General features: G+C 38.4%; 1 protein-coding gene across 6 annotated transcripts in view; it reads left to right on the plus strand.

The window, feature by feature from the left end:
* Positions 1–14,361, plus strand: part of LOC116875359 (ATP-binding cassette sub-family A member 8-like) — a 72,731-nt gene that overhangs the window by 31,130 nt on the left and 27,240 nt on the right. For all 6 annotated transcript variants that reach the window (XR_004384178.1, XM_032870758.1, XM_032870757.1 and 3 more), the window contains 6 exons: positions 677–796; positions 1,038–1,176; positions 1,988–2,078; positions 5,201–5,340; positions 9,103–9,222; positions 12,530–12,728. Coding sequence is in view for 5 of the 6 variants with exons in the window: in XM_032870758.1 (XP_032726649.1) it covers positions 677–796; positions 1,038–1,176; positions 1,988–2,078; positions 5,201–5,340; positions 9,103–9,222; positions 12,530–12,728 (809 nt within the window). In the remaining variant the exon portion in view is untranslated. The remainder of the gene's footprint in view (positions 1–676; positions 797–1,037; positions 1,177–1,987; positions 2,079–5,200; positions 5,341–9,102; positions 9,223–12,529; positions 12,729–14,361) is intronic.

Genomic DNA, 14,361 nt, shown 5'->3' on the forward strand with positions numbered 1-14,361 from the left:
ACTAAATAGCTAGAACTAATGTACTGGTTAAAATGAGATTGTTGACTCTACTTGCATGGAATCCTTTAAGCTTTCATTAAATTATATTTGTGCAAATCATGTCTAAATGTTGGGCCAAAAAAAATCTAATTTAGATAACAGCTAACATTTATGTATGATTTATAATGTTTCAAGCATTATCCTTAATTTCAAATATAACTGACTTATTCCTTATAGCAACTTTTGAAATAGGTACTATTATCATCCCCATTTTACACATGTGAAAACTGAAGTTCAAAAGCAACTTACTTGCCCAAGATTACACAGCTAGTTAAAGTGGTGTGGTTTCCAAATCCAGCCAGGCTTTTAATCATTACACTTTATAGCCTTATATTTCCAAATTTAAGAGGAAAGGGAAGGGGTGGGGAGGGAGGGAGAAGAAGGAAGGGGGAAGGAAAGGAAAGGGTGCTTGGGTGGCTCAGTCAGTTAAGCCTCTGCCTTTGGCTCGGGGTCCTGGGATCGAGCTACACATCGGGCTCCCTTCTTGGTGGAGAGCATGAATCCCCCTCTCCTGCTCTCACTGCTGTGTGCTCTCTCTCACGCTCTCTCTCTGTCTCTGTCAGATAAGTAAATAAAATTTTTAAGAAAAAAAGAAAAGAAATCTTGGTTTGTGACATAAATGCTGTCATTTGGCTAGATACAAAGAGTCTTGCTGGAATTGGAGATGAAAAATATTCAAGATGTCCTGGCTCAAAACTTAAGTGGTGGGCAGAAAAGAAAACTCAGCTTTGCAACTGCCATTTTAGGAGATCCTCAGGTAAGTCAGACTAATTTAGAGACGAATTCAAATTTTTAAAAATGAAACTTCTAGTAGTAGTTCAAATCTTTTATTTGAAAAGGACATCTGTGATAAAATAGTTATGATAGAGCATTAAATACAATAACCAGGTCCTAACTATAATATTCTTTTAAATATATAAGCAATATGGTTTGTGCATGTTTTCTGGAAGAACTTCACTTTCCTGGAAATGCCCTTTATATACATCCGTCCTCGGTAGGTTTTCCTATTGGATGAACCAACTGCTGGATTGGATCCCTTTTCAAGACACAATGTTTGGAATCTCCTGAAGGAGCGGAAAGCAGACCGTGTGATCCTCTTCAGTACCCAGTTCATGGATGAGGCTGACATCCTGGCTGGTAACTGTTGACTTGCCCGCTAAGTGTCCTGATGAGGTCTTTAGGAGACTGGATTGGTATTCTCAGCAGCTGTATTTAATAAGGTGGTCATCTAGGGGCGCCTGGGTGGCTCAGTAGGTTAAAGCCTCTGCCTTTGGCTCAGGTCGTGATCCCTAGGTCCTGGGATCGAGCCTGGGATCGAGCCCTGCATCAGGCTCTCTGCTCAGCAGGGAGCCTGCTTCCCTCCCTGTCTCTGCCTGCCTCTCAGCCTACTTGTGATCTGTCTGTCAAATAAATAAATAAAATTAAAATAATCATAATAATAATAATGTGATCATCTAGCCTTACCTGGCAATCTGGACCACTGGTAATGATGTGAACTGGGCCCAAAGAGTCACTCCCAACCCTTTCCATGTGTCTCCCTAAATTTTGTATCATTTGATGACACAGGGACATGATCTGCCAGGAAAGTCAATTCTTGTGAAGTGAGAATCTGTATTCTATTACATTAATCCTCTTACACAAAATTAAGGTGAATTAACTTGAAATTCAAATAATCTTGGTGTTTGGTCAATTAAAATAAATAATGTAATAGTAGTCTACATTAGAAAACATATGCGCATAACCTCCCTGGCTGGATGGATGGCGAAACAATAACCTGAAATACACAAATGATATTAAAGGGTACCTGTTCTGAAGAGTCTTTATTAAGCCCTGGATTTAAAGATGCAGAAGCTCCTGAATTCCAGTTGGATCGTGATTACCTGTCTTTTTCTTGGCAAAGAATGGACAACTTCCTAACAAAATTTCTTCTTTGCTTCTTCCATTTCAGATAGGAAAGTGTTTCTCTCCAAAGGGAAGCTGAAGTGTGCAGGTTCTTCTCTGTTCCTCAAGAAGAAATGGGGCATTGGATATCACTTAAGGTAGGACCACGTCAGGAGGCTGGGAAAATGAGAAATGAGCTAGAGGAGACACGATGCCTGACCCAGCACATGACAGCACACAAGAAACTGTTGATTTGTTGCACAGAGATGTTTACATATCCATATGTGGAAATACTTGTGTACATATATGGAATTGCTGTGTGTATATGAGAGACACTGATGAGCAGATGTTAGAGATTGAAAATATAAGATAACCTGGGGTGCCTGCCTGGGTGGCTCAGGTGGTTAAGGTCCATCTCTTGATTTCCACTCAGGTCATGATCTCAGGGTTGTGAGAGCATGGATCCTCCTTAAGATTCTCCCTCCCTTTCCCTCTGCACCTCCAGCCATCCCCTACCTCTGAAACACACGTGCATGCACTCTTTCTCTCAAAAAAAAAAAAAAAGAAAGAAAAGAAAACAAGAAAATGTAAGATAACTTAACAAAAAAATTGAGATAAATGTGGTAGAAAATGTATCTACAACACACTGTTTGTTAAGGAAGGTTTGTATTAAGGGAACTTTCACAACTGACACATTGTTTCATACATCCCTACCCTCTCACCTATCTGTTAACATCATTTTTTAAGTAGGCTCCTTGCTTCTCCTCCTCCTCCCAGCTATCCTCTTCTTGTGCTTCCTATTCTTTCCATCCTCTTCATTTTATTTTTATCATTATTTTGAATAGTAGGATATTCTAGCTGTTACTTGACCTCAGAGATAAGATACTTAACATTATTCTACTTAAATCCTTTGTATTTTGAGATAGAAACACTTGTTACCTTTATTCTACAGATAAACATTTGGTCTCCCTAGGTTCATAAATGATAGAGCCAGAAATGGAAACTGGATATTTTTAACTTTGAAAACTAATATCCATATCTGCATTTTAAGTTGATTTTTGATTTGTTCATGAATTGGTCAGTTTATCTAAAGTACAGCTCTGATTTAGACCATCAATATACCTTAAGAAGAAAAAAAAAATAACACGACAACCACAAAACAAAGCAAACAAAAAAAACTTCAATGGTTCCATTTTACCTACTGGAATCCAGATTTTGTAGTCATGAGATGTTGGTGTGGCCCACCCCATCATGATTTCCTTATTATTTGCCTTTAGCCAATTCAGTATCCTTTAGTCAAAAATAAAATGTTCATTGTTCATTGCACATGTCCTACCATGACCTACATTTCCCCTTGTTTGAGGTTATTTACTGAACTTTTCAGTTTTCTTGGACCCATTACCACTTGTTCAAGTCCTAAAGCATTATTTTGAATGCCATCTCATGTAGTCTTTATTAATCCTCCAGCTCTGTGTATTTTTCCAGTATTTCATTTCGTAAGCTACATTGTTTGAATTGCTTCTTGGAAATTAATTAAACTTTCCAAAACTGTTTTCTCGCTTATGAAGTGGGAATAACAATTCCTAGTTGCAGGTAAAGAAAAGTAAATGAAAAGTAAATGACATGGTGCCTAGCACATTAGCATGGCAACAAGATGTGTCCTCAAAATAAAAAAATGCTCCTTAGGACCTCTGCCCAATTCACAGATCTCTTCATGGGCTCCTGGACAATACTTCGTGTAATTGCCTTCTTTCTTCTTCTAAATCAGGGTCAGCCAACTATGATCCATGGGCCAAATCCAGCCCACTTCCTATTGCTGTAAATAATGTTTGACTGGAACACAGCCATACCCAGGTGTTTCGATGTTGCTTGCATATGATGGCTTCCATGTTGCAACAGCAGTGTTGAATAATTTCAATACTGGCTTTACAGGCCAGTAGATCTCTACTGAAAAATAAAACAATAAAAAATTAAAAAATAAAAAAAAATATTTACGACATAGTCATTTTCAGAAAAAGTTGGCTGACCTCCATTTCCAAACCATACACTCTTCAAGAGAGGATGCATTAACTGTTCATGCCGTCCTCTTTAGTGCCCCACACAAATTGTTCTAAGTGACCAAGAAGTATTTCTTAAATTATTCTTGTTTCAGGGGGCAGCAACCTCGTGGAGAACAACTATGCTTTTTTTTTTGGTTTTTCCTTTATTCCCTCAGTGGGTTTCACAGCTTCTAAAAATAGCATGTATGCTCAGATGTTCTTAATACTTGCATAAATAGCATAATTTCAATATGAGCAATTGATCAAATAAAATAGGCATTTTTAAAGGACTTGCTAAGTGCAAACATCACTATTATTCAGTTCTTAGGACAACCTTAGCTGTTAATTTTTGCTAATGAGCAAATTACCCAGATAGGTTAAGTAACACATTTCAAATTGTAAAACCAAAGTTAGAAGCCAAGCCACTACATACTTTTGCATTTGTTCTCCTATACTGGGGAGTTATCCACAGTATTTTTAAGTGGATAGACTGGTTTTCTCTATAATATTTTTTTCTTAGTCATAGTTTTGAGGTTAGCATACAAAAAAAGCAAAATTAGTGGTCTCAACAACCCATACTCACATTTATCCACAATTAATTTCTATCTATAACCCATTTCCTTCACAGCACTTAACCACTATTGTTAATCATTTCTTTATGTTTGTTTATTTTTTTTCTCCCTGTCTCCCCACTGGACAGTGAACTACATAAGAACAGGGCAGTGCTCTCTTATTCACCATTGTACCCTCATCCTAGTGTTTAGGGATTTTTTTTTATCACAGACTAATAACTTAATAAATCTGTATGAAAAAGCAAATTGAATAACTGAACCTGCTTTATGTCTTTGCCTGTCAAAAATCCCTTCTTCTTTACCAATACAATAATCCTGTTAAGCCAACTTAAACTCCTTTGAAAAATTCCATTTTATATAGTCCTGTTTGTGTCCTTGATATCTGTACTCTGCCACTATTCTCCTTTTAAGGACTTGAGTGGTTATCAACCTTGTCTGGGCATTAGAACCTGAATGCCTGACCAATAGTTCTGATTAGCTCCCTCTGTTTTCTCCCATTACATTTATATGATCTGATTTTTTTATCCTCTCTTTTCATGTTTAAATGGCTTATCTCTTGCATTAGATTTTAATTGATTTTTTTTTTATCTGCCAGAAGCTAGTAATTTTTGTCATACCACTGGAGACTATGTCAAATAACAGATTCTTTTTTTTTTTTTCAAACACCAGTTTGCAGTTGAATGAAATGCATGTTCAGGAAAATATAACATCACTTATTAAACAACACATCCCTGATGCCAAATTATCAGCAGAAAGTGAAGGAAAACTTGTCTACACATTGCCCTTAGAAAGAACAAATAGATTTCCAGGTAATGTACAAGAACACCATGAAATGAGATACATAAATAATATTCATAGAAATAATGATAATTCTTATATATTGAGAGCTCACAGTGTGTTCAGCTATTTGAAACATGATGCAAAGAATAATACAGCAACTGAATGATTTTATCTACAGTGGGAAATATTATATTCTAATAGTTGCATTACAATGTCTGGGTATTTTAGGGAGCTTTTTTAGTCTTTCATTCCCTTTGTAGTACATAGCAAAATATTTTAGTGTTCATATATGTGAATAAATACAAATGGTTGAAAACCTCTAGTTTAACCATTACCAACAGCTCTGTGAGTTTTCTCTTCATAAGACTATTGTGATGACGTTGGGGTTTATAGGCCAATGCATAAAAGATATTTTTATGACGTGTGTGTGTGTGTGTGTGTGTGTGTGTGTGTGTGAGCTATTTTGAATTCTTTGTCAGGCAGATTGTGTCGCTTCATTTCATGAGGGTTTGCTTCTGCAGGTTTACCTTGTTTCCTTTTTGGGAACATCTTTCACTTTTTCATTTTCCTTGACACTCTGTTGATGCCTAGGCACTAGATAAAGCAGACACCTCTTCTAGTCTTCAGAGACTGGCTTTCTGCAGAAGACTTTAGCCATCAGCCTTGTCAGAGATTCTGAGTGCCCCCATCAACTCTTTTGAAGCAGGAAGCGTGGTTTTGGTCAGGCCCCTCTGTGGAGACTCAAAGGAGGGAGTTATAGCATTATGTAAACTAGAGTAATCAGGATAATGTGCTATTGGCAGAATGATCAACACAAAGATAGAACAGACCTGAGAACCCAGAAATAAGCCTACACAGATATGCCTCACTGATTTTTGACAGAGGGGGAAAAGCAATTCAATAGATGAAGGATAACCTTTCCAACAAATGGAGTAAGTAGATCCACAGGCATAAAAATAAACTTTTACCTAAATCTCCCACCTCATATAGAAATTAACATAATGTAGGGGGTATAGCTCAGGGGTAGAGCATTTGACTGCAGAAATTAACATAATGTAAATCATGGACTTACGTGTAAAATGTAAAACCATAATTTTTTTTTAAATGAATAAGAAAAAATCTGCAGGTTCTACTACTAGGCAGAGTTTTTAGACTGGACACCAAATTCACAGTTTATGAAAGGAAAAAAATATATAAGTTTTCCTCCATCAAAATTTAAAAATTGCTTTGTGAAAGATCCTGTGAAGGAGATGATAGAATGAGCTATAGACTGGGAGAAAGTATTCACAAAGTATGTGTCTCACAGAAGACTGGTATCTGAACACATAGAGAACTCTGAAAACTCAACTGTAAAAAACAGACAACCCAACTGGAAAATGGGCAAAAGATAAGAACAGACAGTTCACTGAAGATGTGCAGGTGGCAGACACACATGAAAAGGTATCCAGTATCATATGTCAGCAAGGAACTGCAAATTAAAACCATTATGAATTGCATTACATACTTAGCAGAATGGCTAAAAACTTTTTTTTTACACAATGATCGTATCCAATGCTGGCTAAGATGTGGACAAAATGGATCACTCCTACCTTGATGATGGCAGTGGAAAATGGCACAGCCACTCTGGGAAAAGTTTGCCGTTCCTTTGAAACACTAAACCCTCAACTCCCATACAGCCAAATCATTTCACTACTGGATATTTATCCTAGAGAGATGAAAACATATTCACACAAAAACTGGTATATGAATGTTTGTAGCAGCTTTATTTGGAGCAGACAACAGCTGAAAGGACCCAGATGCCCTTTAACAAGTAAATGGTTAAATTGTGGTACATTCATGACATGTAATACCACTCAACAATAAAAAGGAACAGGCTACTGACTGCCATATGCAACAACCTTGAGGAATAGTCAGGGAACTATTCTCAGTGGAAATAGCCAATTCTAAAATATTGTATACTGTAGGGCTCAATTTATATAACATTCCTGAAATAACAGAATTCTAGAAATGGAGGGCAGATTAATAGCAGTCATGGGTTGGGAGAAGATGGGATCAGGAGTGATGGGCAGTATGCTGTCTATGAGTAGCATGATCTTTGTGGTGATGGAAATGTTCTGTATCTTGATTGTATTAATATCAGTAGTATGGGTGTGATATCCTACAGTGGCTTTTTAAGATATTACCATTGGGGGAAACTGAGTGAAGTGTACAGATCTCTCTATTATTTTTTATAACCACATGTGAATCTGAAATTATCTCAAGGGACACCTGGGTGGTAGTTGGGTAAGCATCCAACTCTTGATTTTGGCTCAGGTCATGATCTCAAGGTCATGAGATCAAGACCCATGTTGGGCTCTGGGCTGGATGCGGGTGGTCTGCTTGGGATTCTCTCACTCTCTCCCTCTGCCCTTCCCCCTGCTTGCACTCTCTCTCTCTCTCTTTCTAAAAATAAAATTAAATAATCTCCAAAAAAAAGTTTAATTAAAAAAGAAAGAAAAAGTTGACTTATTATGTATGTTATTCAGAAGATTTACTCCCTGGTCATGGAGCACAAGGAGGGCTGCATTGGGTGATTGAAGCAATTAGCCGGGCCATAAGTGTGGTTAACAGACACATAAATTACCCCACAAAGTCATTCAAATGTCCATTTTATGGTGACAGCACAAGCGTTCCTTAGAGCCATAGGGAAAATGTTAATTGAACCCTAATTAATCTGTTCTCATACTAGTTCTAATTTAGAGGAGGCTTTTAAGATTTTAGGCGGAATGGAGAATGACACATAATGTTCACTAGCAGTTTGAATCTTGCTTCTTTTCTGCTTTTCTGTCTATGCTGCTCTCACCAGGATGGAAAGCCTTTAATTGATCCTTTTGCCCAACGAGAAGCTGCAGGTGGAATCCTCAGGACGTATGTAATCATATTAAGATTTGAAATTAGTTTTTTATTCAAGCTTTGTTGAATTAGCTGTTATCATTCTGATCTATTAGGCAGGGACGTTGTTTATTTTTGTAAGAATACCCAAAGTATTTTTGGTGATCAAACTGAGGAATGAGTAGATACAGAATTGCTTGCAGGAGACTGATTGCCCCTTCCCTACCATTCCAAGATGCCCTGAGTCGGCTCTGTTTCTCTGTGAGATCTTGTGAATTTTTTCTTCCACAGTCAAAAGCTGAAAATTTAAAAATATGATTTATAATTTATGTCCTTCCTTTAACAGAGATTTTTGGAACTGAAAAAAATCCTGCACCATCCAACTAATTCTCAAAAAAAATAGTTCTTTCCCTTTGGCCAGTTAAAACACAAATGGTTCTTTGGGACGCCTGAGTGGCTCAGTGGGTTAAAGCCACTGCCTTTGGCTCAGGTCATGATCCCAGGGTCCTGGGATAGAGTCCCGCATCAGGCTCTCTGCTCAGTGGGGACCCTGCTTCCTCCTCTCTCTCTCTCTCTGCCTGCCTCTCTGCCTACTTGCGATCTCTGTCTGTCAAATAAATAAATAAAATCTTTAAACACACACACACACACACACACACCACACAGATGGTTCTGGAAAAGAGTCTTCAGTTAATTCGGGTTAATTAGTATATGGGCTATAACACAATATACAATTACAAATAACGTAGGGAATTTGAAGAATAAGGTTCCTTATTAGGAAATGTGAGTTTTAAAATGTCTGACCTATCACAAGTATGACTTCATACTTTTCATATATTTGTGCATTTTAGTTTGAAAAGTGGTCCTCAGCTCACTCATGATCTTTGTTGTTTTGATTTGCTATTGTCTGTGCTCTGCAGCACTTTACGACGATCTGGATAGATGTCCTGACCTGGGAGTTGAGAATTACGGCGTTTCCATGACAACCTTGAATGAAGTGTTCCTGAAACTGGAAGGGAAATCAGCTATTGATGAATCGGGTAAACAAAGTGCATGAGAGTGATCACATAACACAATTTACAACAATGCAGTATAGATTTCCATAAGACACAAGTCCTTTCCTGGACAGGGATGAGTAAAGCCAAAATGCATCCCTGTGACTTCTGTTACCTTTCCTGCCAGTATTGCCTTGTTATTAGAGGTGACTCATTTTCTTCTAAACAGGGCTCACTGCCTTCATCCTGCTTCCCAAGAGCAATTTCAGACAAAACATTGATTTTCAGTCTCTCTCTTCCAGCGTTCTGATTACGTCCTTTCATTGCCTGCTGGTCTCCCCAGTTTCTTTTTTTTATTATTATTTAATTTAATTTAATTTAATTTTTTGGTTAACATATAATGTATTATTTGCCCCAGGGTACAGGTCTGTGAATCATCAGGCTTACACATTTCACAGCACTGACTATAGCACACACCCTCCCCAATCTCCATAACCCAGCCACCCTATCCCTACTCCTCCCTCCCCGCAGAAACCCTCAGTTTGTTTTGTGAGATTAAGAGTCTCTTATGGTTTGTCTCCCTCCTCCCCACAACCCCCCGCCCTGCCTCTCAAATTACTCATATCAGTGATATCATATGATAATTATCTTTCTCTGATTGACTTATTCACTCAGCTTAATACCCTCTAGTTCTATCCACATTGTTGCAAATGGCCAGATATCATTTCTTTTGATGGCTGCATAGTATTCCATTGTATATATATACCACATCTTCTTTATCCATTCATCTGTTTATTGACAGCTAGGTTCTTTCTATAGTTTGGCTACTGTGGACATTGGTGCTATAAACATTCAGGATCACTACATTTGTATCTTTAGGGTAAATACCCAGTAGTGTAATTGCTGGTTTGTAGGGTAGCTCGATTTTCAGGTTTTTGAGGAACCTCCATGCTGTTTTCCAGAGTGGCTGCACCAGCTTGCATTTCCACCGACAGTGCAGGAGGGTTCCCCTTTCTCCACATCCTCACCAACATCTGTTGTTTCCTGGCTTGTTAATTTTAGCCATTCTGACCTGTGTGTGGTAGTATCTCATTGTGGTTTTGATTTGTATTTCCCTGATGCTGAGTGATGTGGGGCACTTTTTCATTGTGTCTGTTTGACCTCTCTGATTTCTGATGAGAAGTCAGCTTTAGATCTTATTGAAAATCTCTTGTGTATGATGTGTTGTTTTTCTCCTGCTGCTTTCCAGATTCTGTTTTTGTCCTTGACGTCTGACAGCTTGACCCTGATATCTTTAGGTGTTGATCTCCTTGCATTTATCCTGCTGGGAGTTTGGTGAGCTTTTTGTATGTGTGGTTTGTGTTTTTCATCAAATTTGAGAAGTTTTTAGCCATTAATTTTTCAACTATACTTTCTGACCCTTTCTCTCTCAACTCTCCTTCTGGAACTTCCATTAATGTACATGGTAGTGTATGTTAATATGCTTGATAATATCTCACATTTATCTGGGACTTCATTTTATTTTCATTCTTTTTTCCTTCTGTTCTTCAAACTTAATAATCTCAATTTATCTTTTGTCACATTCACTGATTTCTTTCTTCCGCCAGGAGATATTTGTTGAGCTTTTTTTTTTTCACTTTTTTTTATTATGTTAAGTTAGCCACTGTAGAATACATCATTAGTTTTTGACGTAGTGTTCAATGATTCACTAGTTGCATATAACACCCAGTGTTCATCACAAAACGTGCCCTCCTTAGTGCTCATCACCTGGTGACTCCATCCCCCAACCCCTCCTCCCCTCTGAAACCTTCAGTTTGTTTCCCAGAGTCCATAGTCTCTCATGGTTTGTCACCTTCTCCAATTTCTCCCCCTTCAGTTTTCCACCCCTTTGCCTATGGTTCTCTGTGCCATTCCTTATAGTTCATATATGAGTGAAACCATATAATTGTTTCTCTGCTTGACTTATTTGACTTAGCATAATTCCCTCCAGTTCCATCCATATCAGTGTAAATGGTAGATATTCATTCTTTCTGATGGCTGAGTAATATTCCATTGTATATATGAACTACATCTTTTTTTATCCATTCTTCTGTTGAAGAGCTTTAATTTTTTCAGTCAATTTTTAAAATCAGTTATTACACATTTCAACTCAAAAATTCCCAGTTTGTTATTTTAAATAAGTTTATACTTTTCATTACACACCCTATTTGATGACAGAGTATTGTAATACTTGGTGATTTCTAAATGTGTCGTTCAATGTACAAATATGTACAAATATGTGTGGATTTCCAAGATACAGTTATTGACATTAAAATCATATTCCAGCACAGGCAAAATTCTGGAGCTCTCTCTATGGGATACAAGCCCACTGCCCAATTTCTCAACAATAGCAGATTTCTCCCTGATTTTCAGCTTGCTATCATTTTTCTTGTTTATTTGGTTTTGGGGGGAGTTTCAGTTTTTCTACTCCTGGGAGGTAACCTGACTCTCCACTCTTGACCATAGCTCACCATGTTTTGGGAATCACTCCTCCTTACCACCCCATACTCTAAATTAGTCTGTCAATGCATGTATCCAGCCAAGATCTAGTCTCTCTTAGTCTGTCTTTCTCCACTCATTTGTCCGGTAGCCAGCCCCTACTGGATTTCCTTTACAAAGGAAAGGCCCATGTACCTTGATGATATCTTGCCCAAGACTCTATGGACCTGATATGTATCTTTCTTAGCTTTTCTTTACAATCTTCGGCTTTTGTTCCCAAGTATTTGGTGAAGTTCTCACGGGAAAGAATTGGTAAAAGGCGTGAACTCAGTTTGTGACTTGGGTACCAGGCCACATATGACCAGAAGAGTGTTTAATGCTCTCTCCTCATTCAAGTCTAAAGTTGTTCTTTCCTTCTTCTACTGTGCCCCTAACATGAAAACACCCATATGTATCATCTCCTCTAGGGATGGTTCTTCCCTTTATGAAAATTTTTATTATTATTTTGCTTTCTTTGTGCTTTCATTTATCTAATGGGTTAAAAATAGCAGGTATTATTCTCTTGGGAAGAGAGGTGACAGTCTCTGGGGCGCCTGGGGTCATGATGTGATTATGCATATTTGTCATAACCTCTTTAATGTACTGTCTGTATCCATATGATCTAAGGTCCCCTTTCTACTCCTTTTGTTCAAGACATGAAACTTCATTGATGTTTCTAGCTCATAGCAGCAGCCAATAGCTCCACATAACACTACAGTTTCACAGAAGATTGTGATATCGTTGCTAAAACATCTCCTACAGGAAGCTCCAGAAGGTCCATCTGAAGTGGGATTTTGTGAATTGCTTTTTTTTTTTTTCTTTTTGTATTTTGTAGATATGGCCACGTTGGGAGAAGCACAGGCAGAAAGAACTGAAGACACAGAGAGGCTTGTTGAGATGGAACAAGTTCTCAGTTCACTCAATGAGACGACAAAGACCATAGGGGGCCTGGTTCTCTGGAAACAGCAAATCTGCATGATTGCACGTGTTCGCTTCTTGAACTTAAAGCATGAATGGAAAGCTCTCTTATCTCTGTGAGTGTCCGAGGGCCACAGGTGGTTTTTCTTTTTTTTTTTTTTCCCCAGTCAATACATTAAAAAACAAATCTGAGATGTAAAATCAAGAGAAGATAATGAAAAAATTAAAATAAATATCTGCACCTACAAAAATGGATAAAGAATAATACCCCAGTTTGGTTAATGGTTTTGATGGTTATCTATTGGCAGTCTAGCAGGGGAAATTTATAACGTTTTTGGAGTGAATTTTCAGGAAAAAGTTTAAGTAATGTAGTTTTCCTGTGTTATTCCATCTCTTTCAAATTTTCTACTGGGTAGGTGACTGAAACAATGGGATGCGGATTTACATCCTGCAACCCCCCCCAACATATCCATATGCCCATGCCTTATTTTGAGTATTGTACAGTAATGCTCCTGACACTTCCCTGGATGTCCTGACGCTCCCACTGGGTTCCACTTGGTCTTACCTAAATGTCATGACTTCCCACCAGCTCTCCTAAGTGTTGCTAGTTCACTCTCCATACTTCCTTTCTTTTTTTTAGAGATTTTATTTATTTATTTGACAGAGAGAGATCACAAGTAAACAGAGAGGCAGGCAGAGAGAGATGGGGAAGCAGGCTTCTGCTGAGCAGAGAGCTCAATGCAGGGCTCAATCCCAGGACCTTGGGATCATGACCTGAGCTGAAGGCAGAGGCTTTAACCCACTGAGCCACCCAAGCACCCCCCATACTTCCTTTCTTTAAAAAAAAATATTTTATTTATTTATTTATATATCTGAGTGACAGAGCATGAGCAGGGGGAGTGACAGGCAGAGGGAGAAGCAAGATCCCCACTGAGCAAGGAGCCCGATGTGGGACTCAATTCTAGGACACTGGGATCATGACCTGAGCTGAAGGCAGATGCCTAACTGACAGAGCCATCCAGGCGGTCCCTCATTTCCCCATACTTCCTGTGTGCACACTGGCCACTATCCCTGCTCCTCCAAATCGCATCCCCTCTCATTGGCTCACTTGTGCCTGTGGCACTTTGGCTACCAATCAGTACCTCGTCTATGAATACTTTGATGAAGCATCAAAAAGATAGGAGACTTGTTAGCACATAATAGAGTCTCCATAAATACTCAAAAATAAGTAAGTAATGGGAATTCATTGAGAGCCTATGACAAGGAGATAGCATGATTTAAGAAAAACCTTTATTATTTATCTGGTAACCTTGTATAACTACGTCTGGAGAGATGCTGGGCATCTAGCAAGAATTCAAACAAGCTGTAACATTGTAAAACAAGAAATTACGAACAGAGAAAAGTTTTGAAGCAAGGTATAAGGATGGAACAATAAAAGTTTTCAACTGAGGGGTAACTGGGTGGCTCACTTGGTAAAGCATCTGACTCTTGGTTTTGGCTCAGGTCATGCTCTCATGTGGTCGAGAGATCAAGTCCTGTGTTGGGCTCTGTGTTCAGCAGGGAGTCTGCTTGGTGATTCTCTCTCTCTCCCTCTACTCCTCCCCACCCCATTCATGCCCTCTCTCTCTCTCTCTCAAATTAAAAAAAAATGTTTTTCAACTTCCTTGAAATGGTGACTACAAGAGAATAAAGAATAATTGAAAATTTGAGCTTGGTGACTAAAGAAATCCTGCTGTCACTAACAGAAAT

The sequence above is a fragment of the Lontra canadensis genome, unplaced genomic scaffold, assembly GCF_010015895.1.
Source record: "Lontra canadensis isolate GAN:19392208 unplaced genomic scaffold, GSC_riverotter_1.0 scaffold41, whole genome shotgun sequence".
NCBI classification, from domain to species: domain Eukaryota; kingdom Metazoa; phylum Chordata; class Mammalia; order Carnivora; family Mustelidae; genus Lontra; species Lontra canadensis.